The following is a 22,680-nucleotide window of genomic DNA, read 5'->3' as shown; positions in this document are numbered from 1 at the left end:
AGCCCCACACTGACCACCTCCCAACCCATTCCCAGTTGGTTCCTGTATGGCCCGCAGCTCTCCCCCAATGCCCTCTCCCTCAGGAGGAAACCTTCCTGGCTCCTGGCCCTATGTCAGCTCTAATCCAGCTCAAGCAGTAGAGAAAGTGATGTTAAAGAAGAAAGGTTACAGTAGGCGTCAACAAAGGAAAATTCAGTGTGACCGTTCAGAGAGGAGATACACGAGAACTGGAGACGGACAACTCTCTCCATCTAGGCTGTGGCTAAAAGCAACACTGAATTCACCAGCTCAGCGCTGCCATGAAAGCAACCGGTGGCTTCACAAGCTATAATTTAACAAGATCCACTCTAGAGAAAATTCGGATACAATTCAAGACCGATTAATGTCCCAAGACAGTATCCCTTTGACACTGGAGATGAAAACCCGAGTGCTAAGCTCTAGTCCTAGCCACATGCACCCACATGCACACACACATGCTCAGAACTGCCCTGCCTCTGCCCTGAGAGGAAGCTGAACCCGTGACATGGTCCTTACTGATGCCTCAGCTCCGAGGTGGTGGCATAGGGCTCGATGAAACTGTCCTTTTCAAGGTAGGTCGTGTCACTCTCAGAGTGGGATCTCCGGCGAGGCTGAGGAATGGCAAAAGTCCGGCCAGTCAATGTTGTTGCTAGAATGGCTGCAGCCAGAGCAGATCTATGGACAAAAACATCCCAGTGAGCCAGTGAGACACGAACCCTCAAAGTGAAGGTTGAACAACAGGATACATGAATTAATCAAGGTTTACTTTCAGTTCTACAGTGCTCAGTGTGTACCTCCTGGCTACGTGCCTGTAGCCTGTTATGTGCCATGGCACAATCTCACTTCATTCTCACAGCAACTGTATGAATGGATATTACTGTCATCTCCAGTTTTCAAAGACAGTAAATGACTTGTCTAAGCTTTCCTAGCTAACGGGAGATGAAACCAGGTCTGTAATCCAGGCAGTCTATATTCAAGTAGTGTTCCTATTAAAATGAAAGATCAGAATGGGGGGGGAAAAAGGAGAAATAAAAAGATATAAAAGAAATGAAAAGGAATTTGAAAAATTTTGCAAATTATTCAAAACTATAATAAAGGACAGACAGAGTAATGGGTTTACCCTCCCGCTTGAAAAAGCAAAATAAACAATTAATTGTCCCAGCTTACTGCCTGAGAACACTTCCAGGTCACAGCACAGGGAGGAGGAAATGAGGTGTGGAAATGGAGTGGAGAGTCAGGGAACATCAAGGCAGATAGAATTCGCAGGACAGAAGACCAGAAAGGAAAGAGCTGAACAGAGAGAACTCCAGAAACCTGCAGAAGGCCCCTGAGTGCTCAGCAAAATGCTCGTCAGCGCAAGAGTGTGAGGACACTACGGAAGGCTGGGGGAGAGCCATCCACGAGGATGCGAGGAACAGCGCCAGGTGCTCACACAGGGCTGCGGACAGTGACTGTTCCCACCACACAGATGGGAACACATTATACTTCATGGGACACTGGGTACTCTAAAGGTGGTGGAGAATAAGTAGCCCTAGACTGAACACGGCTCCAGACCCTGCCTAACAAATCACAAAAGCAAGACCAAAAAGATCAAACTGGTTCCAAGGAATTTAACTGCATCCCAGAAAAAAATTCAAGAAGACTTGTGGGAATACAATATCCAGCACTCAACAAGGTAAAACTCACAAAAGTGTCTAGTGTGCAAACATACATAAACTAGGCATGCAAAGAGACAGAAAAACATGACCCATAATGAAGAGAATAATTAATCAAAACCCATTCAGAACTGACACGCTAGAAGTAACAGAGAGGGACATTAAGACAGTTATTATAATTATGTTCCATATGCTCCAAAAGGTAAGTAGAGACATGGAATATTATTAAAAAGACTTGAACTTCAGGAGACGGAAATTACACTGGATGGGATTAACAGTAGGTTAGTGAAATTAAAGGTGAAACAATAGAAAATAACCAAAATGAAATACAGAGAGGAAAAAATAACTTAAAGAGCATAGTAAGATATGAGATTAAAAATGCTATTGTTTTATGTTTTAAGCCACTAAGTTTTGGGAACTCCCTGGCAGTCCCGTGGTTAGGACTCCGTGCTTTCACTGCCGAGGGCCCGGGTTCAATCCCTGGTCAGGGAACTAAGATCCCGCAAGCCACACGGCATGGCAAAGAAAAAAAAAAAGCCACTAAGTTTTGGTGTAATTACTTACATGGCAATACGTAACTTTCATCAAATGGTGCTGGAACAGCTGGATACCCACGTGCAAAAAAGTGAACTTGAATCTATACCTCCCACACCATACACAAAAATTAACTCAAGATGCATCACAGACCTAAATGTAAAGGCTAAAACTATAAAACTTCTAGAAGAAAATATAGGATAAAATGCTTTACGACCTTGGGTTAGGCAAAGATTTCTTAGATATGATACTGAAATCATGATCTGTAAAAGAAAAAGCTGACAAGCTGACCTTCATAAACATTAAGAATTTCTGCTCTCTGAAAGGCTGTTAAGAAAATGAAAAGATAAGCCATAGATGGGGAGAAAATATTTGCAAATCACATATTTGTATGTGATTTGTATGTGATACAAGAACTTGTATCCAGAATATATATCCAGAATAGTGTATATATACAGTAATAGGAACAAAACCCAATTTTTTTAAGTGGGCAAAAGATTTTACCAAAGAAGATATACTTTACCAAAGAAGATATACAATGGCAAATAAGCACACGAAAAGATGTTCAGGGACTTCCCAGGTGGCGCAGCGGTTGGGAGTCCGCCTGCCAATGCAGGGGACACGGGTTCGAGCCCTGGTCCGGGAGGAACCCACATGCCGCGGAGCAGCTGCGCCCGGGTGCCGCAACTGCTGAGCCTGTGCTCTAGAGCCCGTGAGCCACAACTGCTGGGCCCACGTACCACAACTACTGAAGCCTGCACGCCTGGAGCCCGTGCTCTGCAAAGCGAGAGGCCACCGCAATGAGAGGCCCGCGCACTGCGGCGAAGAGTGGCCCCTACTCGCCGCAACTAGAGAGGGCCTGTGAGCGGCAGTGAAGACCCAATGCAGCCAAAAATAAATAAATAAATAAAGTTATAAAAAAAAAAAAAAAAAAAAGATGTTCAACACCATTAGTTACTAGAGAAATGCAAAATAAAACCATAAAGATACCACTACACACCTATTAGAATGTCCAAAATTTAAAAGACTGGCTAAGACAATCCCTTCAACCTGGGCCTGGCAGAATGGCTCTCACAAACAAGGGTGGAGAGAAGAAGGGGCCAGTCTGCCATCAATGAGGTGGTGACCAGAGAATAACCCACCAACATTCACAAGCACATCCATGGAGCAAGCTTCAAGAAAGGTGACCCTTGGACACCTGAAGAGATCCAGAAATTTGCCAGGAAGTTGACAGGAACCACAGGTGTGCACATGGACTCCAGGCTCAACAAAACTGTCTGGTCCAAAGGAATAAGGAACATCCCATACTTTATCAGTATGGTTGTCCAGAAAGTGCAATGAAGATGAAGATTCACCAAACAAGCTCTGTACGTTGTTATCTATGCACCTGTCACCACCTTCAAAAACCTATAGACAGGGACTTCCCTGGTGGTGCAGTGGTTAAGAATCTGCCTGCCAAGGCAGGGGACATGGGTTCGAGCCCTGGTCTGGGAAGATCCCACATGCCACGGAGCAACTAAGCCCGTGTGCCATAACTACTGAGCCTGTGCTCTAGAGCCCGCGAGCCACAACTACTGAGCCCGTACACCACAACTACTGAAGCTTGTGAGTCTAGAACCCGTGCGCCACAACAAGAGAAGCCACTGCAATGAGAAGCCTGCACACAGCAACAAAGAGTAGCCCCCACTCGCCACAACTAGAGAAAGCCCGCGCACAGCAATGAAGACCCAACACAGCCAAAAATAAATAAATAAATAAATAAACCTATAGACAGTCAATGTGAATGAGAGCTAATGGCTAATTGTCAAATAGTTATAAAGACACAGACACACACACACACCTGATCAAACCAAGTACTGGTGAGCACGTGAAGAAAATGGAACTCATACCCTGCTGGTGGGAAAATATATGGAGTAACAACTTTGGAAATAGTTTGACAGTTTCTGGTTAAATATATCCCTAGTATATGACCCACCTATTCCACTCCTAAATATTTACCCAAGAGAAATGAAACCACAGGTCCAAAGACTTGTGCACAAATATTCATAGCAGCTTTATTTCTAGTAGCCAAAAAACTAGAAACCACCCAAATATCCATCAACAGGTGAATGGACGAACAGTGGCATATTCATACAATGGAATATCACTCAGCAATTCCAAGGATGAATTACTGATATTCACAACAATATGGATGAATCTCAAAATAATTATGCTGAGTGCAAGAACCCAGCATAAGTATTTTGTATAATTCCATTTATAAAAAAGTCTAGAAAATGGAGGCTACTCTTATAGTGATAGAAAGCAGATCGATGGCTGCCTGGGATGGGGGCAAGATGGGGATGAGGGTGGGCTGGGCCGAGGTATGGGAAGTGAGAGGGGGAAGGAGGGAGGATTTACAAAGGGGCATGAGGAAACTTGAGGGTATGATAGATACATTTATTATCTTGATTATGGTGATGGTCTCACAGGTATAAACATATGTCATAACATCAAATTATTCATTTAAACATGTACAGTTTACCGTACACCCATTATATAATAAAACTGCTTTAGAAAAAGATAAAAGACTATCTAAAGCAAAAATAAGAACACCATATTGTGGGGTTTATAACATATAGAATTAAAACATATAACGACAGTAGCAAAGGATGGGAAGGAGGAAATAGAAGTGATTGCTGGAAGATTCTTACACTATTACGCTAGACGCGAAGTGGAATAATGTCAGAGGTTAATTTGAATGTTAGTTTTTAGAGTAAAATAACCTAGAAATAGGCCAAATTTGCCAAAACCATGTTGATTATTTGGGGCTAATAAAGATTATAATCCAGAAATATATTTTTGGAAAACACAGGAGACAACAAAGATTTTCTAACGAGTCTACAGCATGCTTGCCGCGAAATGACGTGGTCTTTTGTTTGTTTTTCTGCTTTATAATGGAATGTGAAGCTAACTCTCTCACTACTGCTGCTACATAAACATTTCAGTTCTAATGACACAACTTAAGGGTTGTTCACACAAACACTGAAGAGCCAGACAGACCTACAAGTCCATCGCAGCGATGCCACCACCCACCAGCCGTGAGACCCTGGGCCAATGACTAACACTTGAGCTCAAAACAGAGATGCCAGCAGAACCTCTCTCACAGGATCGTTGAGAGGATGAAATGAAACAGTGCTTCTTAAGCACTGACCAGAGTCCTTGGCACAGAGGAAACACTAATAAATGGCTCTTCTTGTTATCAAGATTGTACCGAAGGAAAAAACAAACACTAAAAATATTTCAAAGTGTTTGTTATCAGGAGGCATGCAATATTCAAAGAACACTAAAAGAAGGTACCACCCCTGAGTGAAATTATTTCTCATTGTTAACAGTTAAGCCATGTATCCATGTATTTTATGGATTAAAAAGAAAGTCTAAAATTCTCCTGTGCCTAAAATTTTGGAGGGCATAGGCAGGGGTCTTAGGTATAAAAGAAGTCAGCTCTCTGGTGTGTTAGGAGCACTGAAGGATAGGGGTATCTCGGGCCCTGGCAAGCGAGCTCACTTCTCCTTCCTTCCTGCAAAGCAGTTCTTCTGAAAGGCAGACTTGTGTTTAAAAAGAAAATTATGTGCACATTTCAAATTCCTTTTAACATACTACCAACCTAAATATTTGTGCTTCAGTGTTTTATATTTTGAAAAATTGCATTCAATTATGACATGTGAGAACTCCACAGACCTGAAAGGAACAGACCATTATCCCACGGAGAAACCATATTAAGTGCTTCGTTATGGAACCGTGATACGTATTTCAAAGGACATGATTCTAATCACCCTCCTTGTGATTTTCTTACCCATCTGAACAGTTCCGGGACCCAGCACTTGGTGGCTGAGCTCAGGGTGACCTCAGTGCCTACTCACCCGAGACTCACCTTGGTCTCTCTGGAGAGGGGCTGGGGCCACGTGGAGGAGGTGTGCGGGGCACAGCTGGCTTCGGTGCGATGCTGGCTGCAGGGAGAAGGCCACGGATGATGTGTTTCTGCACAAACGAAACCCAGCAGAGGTCAATGGGATCATCTCTGGGGACTGCGACCACACCTCCCTGGGCCTGGGAGGGAACACTTGCACTGGTCACCCAGGGATCTAGTCACACCAGGAGGTCCACTCCTCCCCCTGCCATCCTCAAGCCCCATCTGGCCAGGCACACGTGCCCATGCAGGGAGCACCATATAGCTGCCCTCGGTGGGAACCCTCAGAACAGCTTCCCTGACCATCCCGCAGAGTCCCCCTCCAGCACCCCCAACTGGTCTCACAGCACTACTTACTCACTTGCCGCCCCCCACCCCCCCCCCCGGCTGGATGGAAGCTTCCTAAGAGCATGCAACCTTCTTGCCTTTATCAACCCTGGAACTCTGGCACTTAGCACATTGTCTAACGCCTGGTAGGGGCTTAATAAGGACTTTAGGTAGTTTATCTCAAAGATGCAGAGTAACAAAAACTAGTTCTCACACACAATGAAAGTCGGAGAACCCTGCTTTAGGCAACTGGGAGGCCCTGAGAAGTTTCTGAGTGTAACCCAATCTTCATTTCCTGTGCACCAGCCATTCATTTGTATCTACTAGAGGCAAAACGCCATGACAGCATTTCACGACAATGAAGAAATCTTGTCATCATCTTTAAGGAGGGACAGTACAGAGGAGAAACACCCAGATATTTATAATACAACACAGAATCATGGAAAGTGCCAAGGCAGAGGTAAAGACAAAGTGCTGAGGTGACCCAGGGAGGGAAGGGCTCCCTCAGATCTGGGGGCCAGCAAGGGGACCGCTGATGTCCTGTTGGAGAAAATCTCAGAGCATTTAGACTGTGTCTTCAAAGATGGCCACTGCTCTCACATTTGGGAAATGCGATAGAAAGGCATTCCAGGAGGAGGGAGCAAAAGGAACGAAGGAATGAAGCAAGACGTAGTGGCAGTGTTCTAGAAATAAGCACTCCAGTTCGCTGGAACACAGAGGCATGTGAGTTGGAGAGGCTAGCAAAATGAGCTGGAGTCAGAGTGGGGACTGCTTCCATTTAAGAGTTTTGATACCAGACTAAGGAGATCTTGTGACCTAGTGAGAAGCACCCACTGAAAGAGGCCCCAGGGAAGACTAATCAGGCTGGGGTGGGCGCAAGGTACGGGGGCGAAAAGGAAGATGCAACTAAGGGGAAGAGCCAGGGTTCTGGGCATACTTCAGGAGTGAGGGACGAGCAGACCTTCCAAATGCCTTCTGCAGCCCTCCCACCCCCCACCCCCAGTCCCACGTTGACGGCCAACGCCAAGAGCAGGGATTCCAGAGCAGCCACTGCTGAATCCCACCATTCTCCAGGATATACACTTGTCTGCCACCTCCCCCATCCCCCGCTGCCTGGCTGGCATCCAGAAGGTCCTTCGAAAAGGCCTCGTGAGTTTTGTTTATTTATTTTTTGATAGAGTGAATCTCACACAGTATGCTGAACATTTCTCCCCTGTACCACGATAATCATCTCCTAACTATGGTTCTCCTGCCTCTAGTCTCTAATAAAACACAGGATGATCTTACCTCAACCCAGCATGAAAACTCTCGGGTTGACAGAGAAATGTCCTCTCCTGGCACAGAAGGCTGCTAAGGCTGCTATCAGGTGGTTCCTATCAGTGGCCCCAGATTCTTTTCTGGCGGGCCCTCCTCATCCCTACACATGCTGTAGCACTCAGAATTGCCTTCCTGTTCCCACGTAGCAAATGACTCTTTGTCAGACTTTTGTACATGCTGTTTTCTCCACCTGGAATTCTATTTCCTTACTCCTCCCAAGGCCCAGGTCAACTCTCTCGGCTGACTTTGCTGCCCCTTCCGCTATATGCCTCTTCGGCACTTTTTCCCTCACCATTTTGTGTTGAATGACTTATAGGTTTGTCTACCCTTTAGCCTTTGGGGCCATAGGCTGTCAATCAATTGTGGGTATCTGGCACACGCACAGTAGGAACTCAGTAACACAACAAAAACCTCAATAAAGATGCTGAGTTAGCAAAATTGCACTGGAAAAATATGCTTCAACTATGCCTTCCTTGCTTCTCAACATCCACCTGTCTAAAATGACTTCAGCAGGTCATAGGGCTGAGAACAGGAAGCCAAGTCAGACATGCTTTCTGATCCCAAACTGAAACAGAGTTCAGGAGTACCCTTATCAAAATGCTTTCTCTGTATTTAAAGTATTAAGTTTATGGAGAACTGGATGTAAGTAGGTCTGGGGTTTCACCAGGCAAGTATGGAAAAGGGAGACAGGAACAACGCCATTGCGGTGGGGGGCAGTGGTTACAAAGAAGTATCATAGGAGGAGGGGTCAGAGAATGAGCCTGGAAGTGTGCGCCCGCAGTGCCAGAGTGGCCATGGTAAGGTCTGCAGGGAAGCATTCCAGGCAGAAGAAAGAGCAAAGACAAAGGCCTGAATAAACCTAAAGGTGGGAATAGCTGGAGCGTCTGTGTGTGTGACTTGTGGGCAGTGGGCACGATCAGAATTGCATTTTAAAAGAATTCCTTTGGCTGCTTTGTGGAGAACGGACCTAGGGGAAGGGCGGGAACGGAGACCGAGAAATAGGGAGGAGTTGCTGCAGCAGTGCAGGTAGATGATGGAGGGCGGGGTGGGAGCGGGGACGGCTGCCAGATGCATCTGGTGGGTGGAATCTATGGAACTTGCTGGTGGGGTGTACATGGTGCGTGGCGGAGGAAAGAATCAAGAATGACTTCCCACAGAGGAATATTCAGTAGTGGAGCAAGTTTGTGCCGGCAGGAGTGAACTCCCGACACCGGAGCGAAAGTTACAGGTGAGACAGGGCGAGTCCTATCGACTGAGGCCGACACTGGGATAGAGGATCCGTGTTCCAAACACGAAAATTCAGGGCTTCTCGAAAGAAAAACCAATTCCTCTTGTGCCGCTACCTTGCCTCCATCCCAAATCCCAACCCCTTCCCACTTAACTCCCGGCCCCACGGGCCAGAGCGCAGGCCGGGCGCAGATATACTTACAAACTGCCTCTTGCCGCCTCTCCGGACCCCCAGGAGCATCCTTGCTGCGGGGGTTGGCCAGACCGGCACTGGACTGACAAGCAGATCTCAGAACCGAGTACCACTCCCTAAAGCGCGCCGCCTCCAACGGGCCTAGCCCCAGACGCCTTTTGTACGCAACGGACTTCGCAACAACCACGTCTGCCATTGGCTCTGCTTTTCCCATGACCAATCAGAGCGAAGGTTACTGCACACCCGTCGCTCATGGCAACCAGCGGGTACTCTCAAATCCTCTCCAGGGCTGAAATTGTGTGCGCTGTTCATTCTCTTACTGGCCAGTCACGTGTCGATCTCTGAGGCCATAGCCTATCCGGCGCCAGGGGAGGCAGAGGACGGGCAGGATAAAGGACTTGGAGAGCGCGCAGGAGAGAACCCGGAAGTGGGGCGCCGCAGGTAATGTCGCGGGAGACCCAGAACTGGGCCCTGGCCGGCTCGGCCCCCGCCCTGGACTGGATGGAGGAGCCACGGCGCGGGAGTGTCAGGGGCCAGGCAGGTGACGCAGATGAGGGACGGGGCTTCTAGGGCAGGAATTTCCTGGTTCTTAGACTTTGGCTAATAATCAACCTCTTAAAGAACACACTGCAGACGGGCCCCTGCCAAAGAGGCCGGGGCTGGGAGTGGAACGCGGGGCCGTGTGCCGGAGAGCCTGCTCAAGTGCCGTCTTGTATTCCGCTCATTAGATCCAGGCAGCCGATGGAAGGGAACACCCTTGATGGCACAGGCCCCATGCACGTGCCGTTTGGGCACATTGTGGCCAATGAGAAATGGCGCGGGTCGCAGCTGGCACAGGGGATGCAAGGTCGGTGGGCTCCCTCTACTAAAGCCCTCTCTCACCTTAGCCCACTTTTTAAAAACGTTCTACCTATTGCCGTCTTTTCATCCAAAGCTCACGGAACTTATTTTCTTTTCTGTATTTTAAGGAAAAATTAAACTCGTTTTTGAGGATGGCCTGACACCGGTAGATTTTTACTTGTCTAGCAGATCCTGCATTCTTTATATCACCGAAGCTGATTTGGTGGCAGGAAATGGCTACAGAAAGAGACTTGTTCGGGTTAGAAACGTAAGTACTGAATTAAAGAAACAAATTGAAAATTGACTTCTATCCCCCCTCTGTCTATCCCTTGGAATAATTTATATAAAACCATTGGCCATTCCAAGCACCCTTGGATAGCTTCTTAGTCTTGAATGGAATTTTGTTACAAAATAGTTTCCTTTTTTTTTTTCATTGAAGTCCAGTAAACTTCAAGGGATTGTAGTAGTTGAGAAAACTCACATGAGTGAACAGTACTTTCCAGCCGTACAGAAATTTACTGTGCTGGATCTGGGGATGGTGTTGCTTCCAGTGGCCAGCCAGACGGAAGCGTCCTGTCTCATTATCCAGTTGGTAAGTACTGATTCCTACTCCTCCACGATAGCCCTGTTAGGACTCTTGACTGACCTTCCTGGACCTGCTACTCTGACAGACAGCTGCCCTTATTATAGGTACAATCCATCAGGTCAATCTCTGTCAGTGACTGGTTTGGTTTCTAAAACCTTTTTGAGGAGTTTAAGTTCAGAAGCTGCCTCTGCAGCTATCTGAGCTTGCCCTCCATTCTAGGCAAGTATGTAACAAAGCAATCAAGTTGGAGACCTGATTTTAGCCTCCCAGGCTGTGATGACTCCATCATGCACTATTCTGCACTTAGGCTGGTGACACTGTCAACAGCTTCTTCGCCTCATCCACACGTATCTTTTTCTTCTTTTTTTTTTTCGGCCGGGCCACGCGGCCTGTGGGATCTTTGTTCCCCGACCAGGGTTCGAACCTGCACCCCCTACATTGGAAGGGCAGAGCCTTAACTACTGGACTGCCAGGGAAGTCCCGCCATGTATCTTTTGTCTGCACTTCTGTCTGCAAGTTCATGTGTTGGGTTTTTTTAACCTAGTGGTTTTCCATATAGTTCATCTTTTAATAATTTTACTGATGCCTGAAAAATTATATTCATGTTATATATGAGAATATTTGCAGTGGTGAATCAAGCTGAACCAAATGGAAAAACTAAAACTAAATTTCCACAAAACAGAATTTTAAGAAACCTCCAGTCCTCTAGAGGGCACTCATGTGCTTTTCCTTTCATCTCGGTTCAGGTTGAAGAGCAAACCAAAGAGCCCAGTAAGAACCCTTTACTCAGGAAGAAACGAGCTCTGATCTCCGAGCCAGCCCTCCTTCGAACTGTGCAACAGATCCCAGGAGTCGGGAAAGTTAAAGCTCCTCTCCTGCTCCAGAGGTTTCCAAGTATCCAGCAACTAAGTAATGCTTCCATCCAAGAACTGGAGCCGGTGGTTGGACAGTCAGTGGCCCAGCACATTTATGCGTTCTTCACCCAGTCCAGGTGATGGCTCTTCCCACGGCATCTCCTTTACACCACGAACCACAGGATCTTGTTTTCTTTCACATTAAGAAACAATATTTCCTCTCACAGAAACTAGGGAAGGATGAAGTGAGGCCTGAATGGCACCTGCCAGTTGTCCTGCCCTGCTTTCTGGGCTCAGGTATTTACTTCAGGTAGTGTGCCCCAGATGGCACTGCCCGCACCCTGCTAGCATGAAGAGGGCTGGTGGACACCTTCCTAAGGGAGTCGGTTTAAACAGGGACTCTCAAGATTCAGCAAAAAGCCGGCTTGGGCAGATTTTAATGTGTGACCTTCACCTGTATCTATCATGGAAGGTGGTGGATGTGACCGTCTAAAGGAATCAAACCTACAATGAATGAAGCACTGTGTACCATAAGCCCCTTGTTCCTTCTGGCAGAGCCACTGTTCTTCAGGTCTGGTCTTAATACACCTGTGCTTTGAGGGTGGCTGCCAGTGTAAACAAACAATTGTCCTGCCTTTTTTCTTCCTTCCTTCCTTTCTCCCTCCATCCCTCCCTTCCGGGTAGCTGCACAGTTTGTTTGTAATCACTGAGCATGACTTCTGAACACAGAAAGCCTGGAGTCCAGCGTTCCCATTTTAAAATAAAAAGCCAATGTGTGCGAGGGAGGGAAAGAATGTGTTTGTAAATGTATCGCCCAACAATGGGAAGAGAAAAGGGAAAATGGCAGGTGCAGCTGCATCCAGAGAGGAGAGCCTGGGGATGAAAATGTACAACTGTTCATTCAAAAAATAAATACAATTAAAGAGGCTATATGTTTTCAGGGATACTAAGATAACTTGAGAGCTAAGTCCTGTTTTGTGAAATGTTAGTAATTTTTAAAAATCAAACACAGTAACGTTTTGTGCATTAGGGTAAAAATGATTTGAAAGAGGAGGGAATTAAAGTGAAATCAAAGTGGAAACCATTAACTCAGGCAAATGAATGCATTTATGTAAATATTTATACAAAAATAGCCCTAAGAGCAATGGATACACTTTCCCAAATATGGTTGTTTCCCTTTTGATATTACACACTAGAAAATATTTAAGTTTGTTAATTCTCAAAATTACATGTCAATGATATATTTTTAAAAGCTATATAACTTGTACTATGCCAACAGTGAATCTTATTAGAGTCACAGTGTCATCCAACATATAGCAAGAGAAATCAGTTGGTAACAATGTCATTTCAAAAAGTCAAATAGAGCTCTAAACTTGACTCATTTACATCCTGACCTTATACAATGTTTTTAACCCTTCTTAAAGACGCTTAAAATATACAGCTATGTACTTTCTACTTTAAACAAAATGAAAAATGTTTTGAGTATCAAACAGTATATTATCTACCTTGTAGACAGCATCTTCATCTAACACTGCCACTGTGTTAGCGACTTTTAAATGACATAAAATAGAAGAAAAGTTGCTCTTAAATGGTTGTTTATCTAATAAGTCATGACAAATTTGGCACTAGACTTTATCTGGAAACAGCATTCATATTATTTAGAAATAATAGTAAAATCTTGTTGTTTTAGGTTAATGAATTTCCCTTAGGAAGGAGCTCTTTGGGACAGTTTTTAGTAACACTAATTTAAGTCTATCATTATTGTCCCTTGCCCTGCCTTAATTTGGGGTCATCTGAATTCTGAGTTAAGGAATTATCCGTCTATCACCCAAGTCTGGAAACTTACAAATAGGACCAGTATAGGAAATCCTAATTTAACTCTGATAGTAAGTAGCTAAAGAGTCTTAATTATAGTCGTTAAAAACAGCCATATGTCCACATTATTCTATTTACAATACTTTATATAATAAATAACTTGCAGCAATATGGTGAGACTCCCCTAATAAGTTTGTTTTCCACAAATTTCTAGAGGTTTCTTGTTACTGTCATTCATAAAAACATATCAATTGTAGGTTTACGCTGTGAGAAAATGGGATTTGAGAATATTTAGAAATTTTCCGCTATGGCACAAATATGAAGGCCCAGTCAGCACGGGAAACGCTTTTGTTTCCTCACGTTAGTACAAAGAACTGTCGGAGGTGAGAAGGCTGAACGGAGAGGGGAGCTTCTTCTTGACCGGAGGCCCCGCAACCCTGACCCCAACCGATGGGAGGCACAAGGTGCTCGCCGACTTCTGTCTGTTCTTGTTGGTGTTCCAACTCAAAAAGGACAGCTTTTTCGAGATTTTCTTGGTTTTATCAGTTTTATCATCATCATCTGTGGCTAAGCAGATCATGGAGTAAGTCTTCTGCATTCCCACAGAGTACGTGGCACATTTACTATGCTGCACACAGAAAAAGAAAGAGAAAGGTGTTAGAAGTCAAGATGTCAGAGAAACGATTGCGAAGTTTGAGACTCAGATTCTGCACTCATAGCATCCTCTAAAATTACGTTGACATAATTCTGAAACTCAGTGACAAATGCTTATACAGAATTAGGTTCTTAACAACAAGGACAATTCTTAAGGAATATACTCAGTAGTAGTAATTTAGGCTAGAGACCACTACCTTTTAAGGTTATTACATTTGGAAAAGTAATATATACTCATGGTCAATGATATGAAAATGCATGAGGTGAACAGCAGGTGTCCCTCCTACCTGGGCTTTCAGGCTCTTCCCCTGAGGTAACCACTATCTGTTACACTTTTAGAGATAACATTCATATACAGGTATTGATATGTGTGTAAGTATAAATCACCATTTGTCTTTCCTTAGGAATACACCACACACACTTGTCCGCACCCTGCTTTCTTCACTTAATGTATCCTGGATTTCAGCGCACACCAACAGATACAGATCAACTTCATTCCCTTTAAAGACAGTACAGGGTCCATGTGATGAGGATATTAAATTTTTCCAATTTTTTAAACATGAAATAAACATAACGTCAAATTTACCATTTTAACCATTAAGTTCTGTTTATTTCACCAGTTTAAAGACATGCCCTCCCATGTGCCTGGACCCCCTCACTCCCTCTCTCCTCCAGGTATCCCCTCCTTTCTGCTCTCCTGTCTCCTAAACCTTTCCCATCTGCACACAAGCTAACTGTGCTATCAACACACACACCTTTGAAAAACTCTCCTTTACCCCTACGTCCCCTCCCAGCTACCACCGCAATATCTCTGCTCCCTTTCACAAGTCTTCCCTTTCTCTCATTCACTTGTTTCCTGTCCTCATCCAGCATGCTCCCCACTACCCAGTCCCCAAATCTTCCTGGGGCACCTCTCTGACACTCTCAGGGCCTTATGGAGCACAGCTGGAAACCACTGCACTCGTCTAAATCTTAGATTATACAGATGAGGACCATGAAGCCTGCTGAAGATCAAACAGCTTATTAACAGCAGGCAGGGCCTGATTCCAGGTCTTTGATTCCAAGCCTGGGGTTCCTTCCACGACACCAGTGGTAGTCAGAATGGTGGTAGTCTCCATTTTCCCGAGGCTCAGAGCAAGTCTCTGACGCCCAAGGTCACGGAACTGGTGAAAGCCAGGATTCAAATGCAGGCAGTCTGAATACAGAACCCTTGCTTTCATCCCTACGTCAGATTCTTCATTGGCCTGGTTCAATCAGAAATGTGACAGGACTAACAGATACGCCTTTCAGTCTCTTCAGGGGCAGGGCTGCTCTCTAAAGATGCAGGTCCTCCGGCTGTGCCTAACAGACCCCAGCCCTCAGGCCAGCGCCCAGCACTTTTATATATCCTCTTCTGGGACAAACTTCTTTTGTTTCTGGTTGAGACCTTGATCACTAGTCTAGCAATGCTATGGATTCCACCCCTAAAAGTGCCATTTTTCATGATCCCTTCTCCCAAGATGCTCTGAGTCCCTTGACTACTTTATCTTCTTTTTTCTAATTGAGTTATAATTCACATACCATAAAATTCACTATTTTAATACAATCCAGTGGTTTTTAGTATAGTCACAGAGTTGTGCAACCACTAATATTACCGAATTTCAGAACATTCCCACCCCCCTCCAAAAGAAACCCTGGGGAATTCCCTGGCGGTCTGGTGGTTAGAACTCCGTGCTTCCACTGCAGGGGGCGTGGGTTCGATACCTGGTCAGGGAACTAAGAGCCTGCACGCTGTGCGGTGCAACCAAAAAAAAAAAAGAAACCCTGTCCCATCAGCAGTTACACTCCCCATTCCCCGACGCCCCAGCCCCTGGCAACCAACCACTAACCTACATTCTGTTTCTATGGGTTTGCCTATTTCTTACCAATGGAATCACACAATCATTCACTCTCCAACCCTCTCTAAGTCTGAGTTCTGTTGCCATTTCCCCATGAAAAGTGTCCTTTTGTCCTGCTGCCAAATATAATAGACATGGCCCTGCTTCCCTCATTCTCCACGTCTTAACTGTGTTCAGCACAAACCACCACTCTTTCCAGGCAGGATCTTCTTCTCTTGGTTTCAGAAGCCCCTCTTTATCCCACCGGTCTGCACCTACTTCTAACTGACCTCCAGACGCTTGTGGTGTCTCTCGGGGTTGAGTCCTCCACCCTCAACCCCTCGAGGGTACTTTCGTTTAGTATCTTACAGCTTTAAATATCATCTCTGTGCGGATAATCCTCAAATATTTAGTTCTAGGCTGACATGTGCCTTGAACTGAAGATCTGAACATCCAGCTGCCTACTTTACCTTTACATCCGGATGCCTAATGGCACGCGAACCACACACTTGCTTTTCTCTCTCCTCGGACTCCCTCAACCTTGCCCCGTCTCCCGTCATTAAGAAAAATGATGCAGTAATTCAAGCCAAAACCTGTGCAGTCCTCTCTCTTTCCTGCATCTTTTTTTTTTTTTTTTTTTTTTTTTGGCGGTACGCGGGCCTCCCACTGTTGTGGCCTCTCCCGTTGCAGAGCACAGGCTCCGGACGTGCAGGCTCAGCGGCCATGGCTCACGGGCTCAGCCACTCGGCAGCAGGTGGGATCTTCCTGGACTGGGGCACGAACCCGTGTCCCCTGCGTCGGCAGGTGGACTCTCAACCACTGCGCCATCAGGGAAGCCCTCCCACATCTTTTTTATACAAGTCACCTACAAATCCATCAGCTCTATATCCAAATTATGTCTCAGGTGCACCCACCTCTCTACACCTCCACTGTCACCCCCTAGTGGGACGGTGCTAACGTCACTGGCCTGGGTGACTGCCACAGCCAGCTTGCTCTGCGGCCACCCGGCTGGCCTCCAGACAGCAAGACGGCCTTCTAAAATAAACATCATGCCACGTCACTCCCCGTCTCAAAAGGTTTCAAACTCCCTCCACTGCCGATGAAGCCCTGCCTCCCTCCCACCGCCATTTCCCTCCACTCTGGCCCTTGTCAAGATGCTCCGGCCGAAAGGCCTTCTTTTAGTTCCTCTGGCAGGTGAAGCTCATTCCTGCCGCAGGGTCTGGTCTCTGCACCTGTTGGTGCCCCTTCCCACGTGCTCTTGTACCTCTTCACATGGCTGGTTCCTCCTGTCACTCAAGCCTCAGGGCAAGCCCTGCTCAGGAGCCCCTCCCAGCTCCAGTCATTCCAGCACATGACACATTTTATTTCCTTTACAGCACGTACCCAAAATCACAACCACTTATTGCATATTTAGTGCCAGCTTTGTGGGGGCAGGGACCTTATCTGTCTAATTCCAGCTGTAGCTCCAACACCTGAGAAGGGCCTGGCACACAGTTGATGCCCAATCGATATTTGTTGAATGAATAAACACATACTGTTCTAGAGGGAAGCGTCCAAGGTACATAACTGAATGTAGCAAGCACAGAAGAGTGCGTATGCCACAATTCCTCCGACTTGGGGAAACAAAGGGCTGTAACTGTGCACATGGACTTGCACAGGCTCAGACGCTTCCCAAGATCTCCCAGGAAACAGCTAACACTGTCCCGGACGACGTGCGGAGAGCATCTTCCACACATCATCTCAAGGCCTTCTGTATCAATTCAGTATTTTTTTTAACCATGAGTATGTACTACTTTTGCAATTGAAAAGAATTGAACCAGAAAAATAAATCAATTGATTCTTTTATCTATAGCAGGGGTCCCAACCCCTGGGCCGTGGACCAGTACCAGTCCACAGCCTGTTAGGAACCCGGCCGCACAGCAGGAGGTGAGTGGCAGGAGAGCAAGCAAAGCTCCATCTGCCACTCTCCATCTCTCCCCATCGCTCCCCATCGCTCACGTTACCGCCTGAGCCATCCCCCCCACCCCGCCCCACCCCTCATCCGTGGAAAAAGTGTCTTCCGCAAAACCGGTCCCTGGTGCCAAAGAGGCTGGGGACCGCTGATCTATAGGATTAAAAAAAAAAGCTTTCCAGTGATCTCTCTGACCCAAGTTGAGCACATCCCAGTGATGACGGGCTTAGGAGTTCAGTCGTTTGTGGCACGTTACAAATGCGGGCAGGAGGCAGGGGTCCGGATAAAGACCTCTGGGGCTGGACTCACACTGACTTCACTCCACGTCGCTGTTTGCTGCCAGGGGCCATCAGCACTCACCATGGACGATGTGGCATCCAGGAGGCTCACGACCTTCATCTCAATGTCGTTCTGGCCAAAGCTCTTCAGCAGCTTCATAACCTCACTCACAGTCAGCCACTTACAGTCCACGTCTTGAATGGAAACAATATAATCCCCTTCCTTGGCTCCTGCCACCTATGAAAGTATGATTTAAATAAAGGTCAATGTTCTGTTCATTCAGATCCCTAAAGCAGTTCCCAAGTTCATTAATAAAATAGTTATCTGCACAAATTTGCTTCAAGAAGGCAAAAATGAATCCTTTTCTCTTTGGGCAAGAAAGGTATGAGAGACCTTTCACATAAAGCAAGGCCTTTTACATAGAGGAACCCTACATTGAATCACCCGCATACATTTGTTTGGGCAGCTCTCTTTATATTTTACCAGTTTCTCTGTCTGCAAAGATGCCAGGGAGTTTTGCTCCCAATTTAGAAGGGTCCACACTTACGGCAGCAGAGCAGTACGGATCCAGGAAGTGGACTTGAACCGGGGAGTTTCCTCTCAGGGTGAACCCCAAGTCTCCTTCTTCTGCAGTGAAGTGAATGCTTCGAGGAGGCGTCCATCTCTTATTAGCCGAAAACACAGATAAAGGGCCCTTTGGAATAGAGCATCATTAGCCGTAGGAGCTGAAGGCTGAATCAGGAACTTTTGAAAACCAAAGGAAACGATGCCTTATTGTCCTTACAGATTTCATTCGGCCCTGCTCCGAGACTAATGATACCATCTGGGATAATACGTGCTACGAAGTCATACAAGAATGTTAATTGCCATTTGCTCTAAAAGATCCAACATATTTAAGATAAAATTATCTTTTTAAAATTATCTTAAATAATCTTATATAACATCTCTAATTAAAAATCAAAAACATCTAAAAGTAGCCTTTTACATACTTGCAATTTATGAAACAGCTTTCCCCTCAAGTCATTATGAAATAAATGTTCAACATACCAGCTTCTGGAAGAAGTCCGTTACTGTCACCTTGGAGAACTGTGGCGGTATAATTTCAACCTCTCGCTCAGTTTTAGCTGGAAAAGAAGATTAAAAGTAAAAGCATAAATGTTTCTCTAATTGAAAGTTATCCTTGAAAACTCAGGCCTAACTCCATTTGGGTATCTACTATGAGCTATATCCCACTCTGGGGCTGGGACAGAGTAGTGGCAATAAGACAAACTCCCTGCCTTCGAGGAGCTTATTTGTATTCTAGGGGACATCCAATGGTATTCATAAAATCCTACTGAGAAGTAACCTACGTTTCAGGTGTGGCTGTTATGGAAATACCATGCTTTCAGCACAGTTTCAGGCGAGATGTGCCTCCTCTCCTCAGTATTAATGTGTGATGCGAGGATTTCACAGTGAGAAGTGGGTTTGCCAAATCTCCACTATCATATTCACGGCAGGCTCAAGCCAACCCTTCCCATGAGGCTAGTCAGTGTCTAACAAAGGATCCCAGTGCAGGCTAAGTATACATGAACAACAGCATAAAAAGAAAATATGGGGAAGAAGACTGGCACTGCCAAGAAGACTGACACACCCCTGTATTCACGGGACGGCCCTGTGGTTTCTTACAAACGAACTGCTTCACACAGCACTGGGCTCAGACAGGTTACTCATCCACTACAAGAGTGGTGCCACCACCCCCAGACAGCCTCGCCAGGAGCTGTGCATCTCCCTCCCCCTGTGGAGGCTGTCTCTACTGTGTGGACAAGGGGGTCAGGGAAGTGGCCTGTGTCCACGAAGGAGAATCCCTGAGCGCCATTCCTGTTTCCACCAACCAGCTTCGTCACCTGGAACAAAGACTTTGATCTCTCTAAGCCTCCACTCCCTCATCTTTAAGATGAGGGTGATACTAGTATCACCCTCATAGTACTGCGGAGCGAGATCTCACTTGTATGTGGAATCTGAAACGGCCAATCTCTTCAAATCTATTTATGATAAAAACCCTCAATGAAGGGGGTATAGAGGGAACAAATCTCAACATAATAAAGGCCATATACGACAAGCCTTGAAAACTTTACCTCTAAGATCAGGAACAAGACAAGGATGCCCATTCTTACCATTTTTATTCATCATAGTCTTGGAAGTCCTAGTCATAGCAATTAGTCAAGAAAAAGAAGTTAAGGCATCCAAATCAACAGTAAAACTGACACTATTTGCAGATGACATAATCCTACTTAAAGAGAACCCTACAGACTTCACCAAAAGACTGTTAGAACTAATGAATGAAATCAGTAAAGCTGCAGGATAAAAAATCAATATACAGAAATCCATGGCATTTCTATACACTAATAACAAACTATCCGAAAGAGAAATTAAGACAATCCAATTTACAATTGCATCAAAAATAATAAAACACCTAGGAATAAATTTACCCAAGGAAGTGAAAGACCTCTACACTGAAAACTATAGGACATTCATGAAGGACATTGAAGAAGACACAAATAAATGGAAAGATAATTCCATGTTTGTGGATTGGAAAAATTGATATTGTTAAAATGGCCATAATACCCAAAGCAATCTACTAATTCAATGCAATCCCTATCAAAAATCTAATGGCATATTTCACAAAACTAGAATAATTCTAAAATTGGTATGGAACCACAAAAGATCCCGAATAGCCAAAACAATCTTGAGAAGGAAGAACAAAGCTGGAGGTATCATGCTCCCTGATTTCAACTATACTGTGAAGCTACAGTAATCAAAACAGTATGGTATGGGCACAAAAACAGACACACAGATCAATGGAACAGGCCTGAAAACCCAGAAATAAACCCACGCATAGATGAACAATTAATTTATGACCAAGAAGCAAAGAACAGACAATGGAAAAAGGATGGTCTCTTCAATAAATGGTGCTGGGAAAACTAAACAGCCACATGCAAAACAATGAAATTAGATCACTATCTTATACCATGCACAAAAATTAACTCAACATGGAGTAAAGACTTGAATGTAAGACCTAAAACCATATAATTTCTAGAAGAAAACATAGGTGGAAACCTCAGTGACATTGTTTTTAGTGATATTTTTGTGGATCAGACTCCAAAGGCAAGGGAAACAAAAGCAAAAACAAACAAATGGGACTACGTCAAACTAAAAAGCTTCTGCACAGTGATAGGAACTATCATCAAAATGAAAAGGCAATTTACTGAATGGGAGAAGACAGTTGCAAATTATATATGTGATAAGGAGTTACTATCCAAAGTATATAAAGAACACGTACAACTCAACAACAAAAAAACAAACAACTCAATTGAAAAATGGGCAGAGGGTCTGAATAGGCATTTTTCCAAGAAAGACATACAGATGGCCAACAGGCACATAAAACAACACTAATTATTAGGAAAATGTAAATCAAAACCACAATGAGCTACCACCTCACATGTGTTATAATTGGCTATTATCAAAAAGACAAGAAATAACAAATGTTGGAGAGGATGTGGAAAAAAGGGAACCCTCGTACACTATGGGTGGCACTGTAAATTAGTGCAGCCACTATGGAAAAACAGTATGGAGATTCCTCAAAAAGGTAAGCATAGTTCATATGACCCAGCCATTCCACTTCCAGGTATTAACGTGAAGAACGTGAAACACTAATTCTAAAAGGTATATTCACCCCTATGTTCATTGCAGCATTGTTTACAATAGCCAAGATATGGAAACAATCTAAGTGTCCATAGACGGATGAACAGGTAAAGAAGATGTGGTATATATATACAATGGAATACTACTCAGACAAAAAAGAAAAAAAAAAAAAGAATGAAATCCTGTGACTTGCAACTAAATGGATGGACCTTGAGGATATCATGTTAAGTGAAATTAGTCAGATAGAGGGAAAAAAAAGACGATATGATTGGAATCTAAAAAAATCCCCCAAAACAAATGAACAAACAAAACAAAAACAAACTCATAGATACAGAGAACAGATTTGTGGTTACCAGAGGGGTTTGGGGGGGAGGGATGGGCAAAATGAGTGAAGAGGGTCAACTATATGGTGATGGATGGTAACTAGACTTGTGGTGGTGATCACTCTGTAGTGTATACAGATGTTGAATTATAATGCTGTACACCTGAAACTCATACGATAAAAAATAATAAAGTCAAACTCATAGAAGCAGAGAGCAGAATGGCGGATGCCGGGGACAGTGGGGGGTGGGTGCTGTGAGCAAATGTTGGTGAAAGGGTACAGAGTTTCAGTTATGCAGGATGAGTAAGTTCTAGAGGTCTAACACAGTACGGTGACTATTACAACACTATATTGTATACGTGAGGGTAGATCTTAAGTGTTCTCACCACACACACAATCACACACAGACACGATGAACTAGATTTTGAAGAAATCTTCACTGCCAAAGTAAAAACTTTTCCCTGCACCCCCTGGATCCACTGTATCAGTGAAAATTTTACTTCTTCTTTCATAATAAAAATAATTTTTGTCTGGGGAAAAGAACAAAGAAAGAAAATGGAGAAAACAGGGTAAAGATCAAGCCTTGGAGCAGGAATAAGGATGCAGGTGGCTTTCAAACCATGGA

At 44.8% G+C, this 22,680-nt stretch overlaps 3 protein-coding genes across 10 annotated transcripts in view; 1 reads left to right on the top strand and 2 right to left on the bottom strand.

The window, feature by feature from the left end:
* The window catches only part of CEP89 (centrosomal protein 89), a 79,419-nt gene extending 70,052 nt beyond the window's left edge, over positions 1–9,367 (bottom strand). For all 4 annotated transcript variants that reach the window (XM_067719541.1, XM_067719542.1, XM_067719543.1 and 1 more), the window contains exons 1-3: positions 9,227–9,367; positions 6,118–6,224; positions 535–693 (exon numbers count right to left, since the gene is read on the bottom strand). In XM_067719541.1, the coding sequence (XP_067575642.1) occupies positions 535–693; positions 6,118–6,224; positions 9,227–9,265 (305 nt within the window). In that variant the 5' untranslated portion in view covers positions 9,266–9,367. The remainder of the gene's footprint in view (positions 1–534; positions 694–6,117; positions 6,225–9,226) is intronic.
* A 231-nt stretch (positions 9,368–9,598) lies between these two features.
* On the top strand, positions 9,599–12,425 carry FAAP24 (FA core complex associated protein 24). Of its 4 annotated transcripts, none has more exons than XM_067719548.1 (5): positions 9,599–9,754; positions 9,946–10,064; positions 10,186–10,325; positions 10,497–10,649; positions 11,390–12,425. In XM_067719548.1, the coding sequence occupies exons 2-5, from the start codon at positions 9,959–9,961 to the stop codon at positions 11,636–11,638; spliced, it is 648 nt and encodes a 215-aa protein (XP_067575649.1). In that variant the 5' UTR covers positions 9,599–9,754; positions 9,946–9,958; the 3' UTR covers positions 11,639–12,425. The 4 variants fall into 4 exon arrangements, with proteins under 4 accessions (XP_067575649.1, XP_067575652.1, XP_067575650.1 ...); XM_067719549.1 differs by having other exon boundaries at positions 9,616–9,758; XM_067719550.1 differs by having other exon boundaries at positions 9,637–9,658.
* Positions 12,426–12,586: 161 nt separating this feature from the next.
* RHPN2 (rhophilin Rho GTPase binding protein 2) overlaps positions 12,587–22,680 on the bottom strand; it is a 57,517-nt gene continuing 47,423 nt past the window's right edge. Inside the window, exons 12-15 of one of the 2 annotated variants that reach the window (XM_067719545.1) lie at positions 19,100–19,176; positions 18,600–18,746; positions 18,134–18,289; positions 12,587–13,940 (exon numbers count right to left, since the gene is read on the bottom strand). In XM_067719545.1, coding sequence (XP_067575646.1) covers positions 13,674–13,940; positions 18,134–18,289; positions 18,600–18,746; positions 19,100–19,176 — 647 coding nt within the window. In that variant the 3' untranslated portion in view covers positions 12,587–13,673. The remainder of the gene's footprint in view (positions 13,941–18,133; positions 18,290–18,599; positions 18,747–19,099; positions 19,177–22,680) is intronic. The other variant, XM_067719546.1, reaches the window with a different exon arrangement.

This window comes from Pseudorca crassidens, chromosome 20 (genome assembly GCF_039906515.1).
Source record: "Pseudorca crassidens isolate mPseCra1 chromosome 20, mPseCra1.hap1, whole genome shotgun sequence".
Lineage (NCBI taxonomy): Eukaryota > Metazoa > Chordata > Mammalia > Artiodactyla > Delphinidae > Pseudorca > Pseudorca crassidens.
The sequence above is the reverse complement of the archived record's forward strand: the minus strand, read 5'-3'. Positions and strand labels throughout refer to the sequence as shown.

Excerpts from the sequence above, each read along its gene's own strand:
- FAAP24 (XM_067719548.1), top strand. The coding sequence starts at position 9,959 with ATGGAAGGGAACACCCTTGATGGCACAGGCCCCATGCACGTGCCGTTT. Across the intron at positions 10,326-10,496 it reads GACTTGTTCGGGTTAGAAAC|TCCAGTAAACTTCAAGGGAT; the intron begins GTAAGTACTGAA and ends TTTTCATTGAAG. Across the intron at positions 10,650-11,389 it reads CCTGTCTCATTATCCAGTTG|GTTGAAGAGCAAACCAAAGA; the intron begins GTAAGTACTGAT and ends ATCTCGGTTCAG.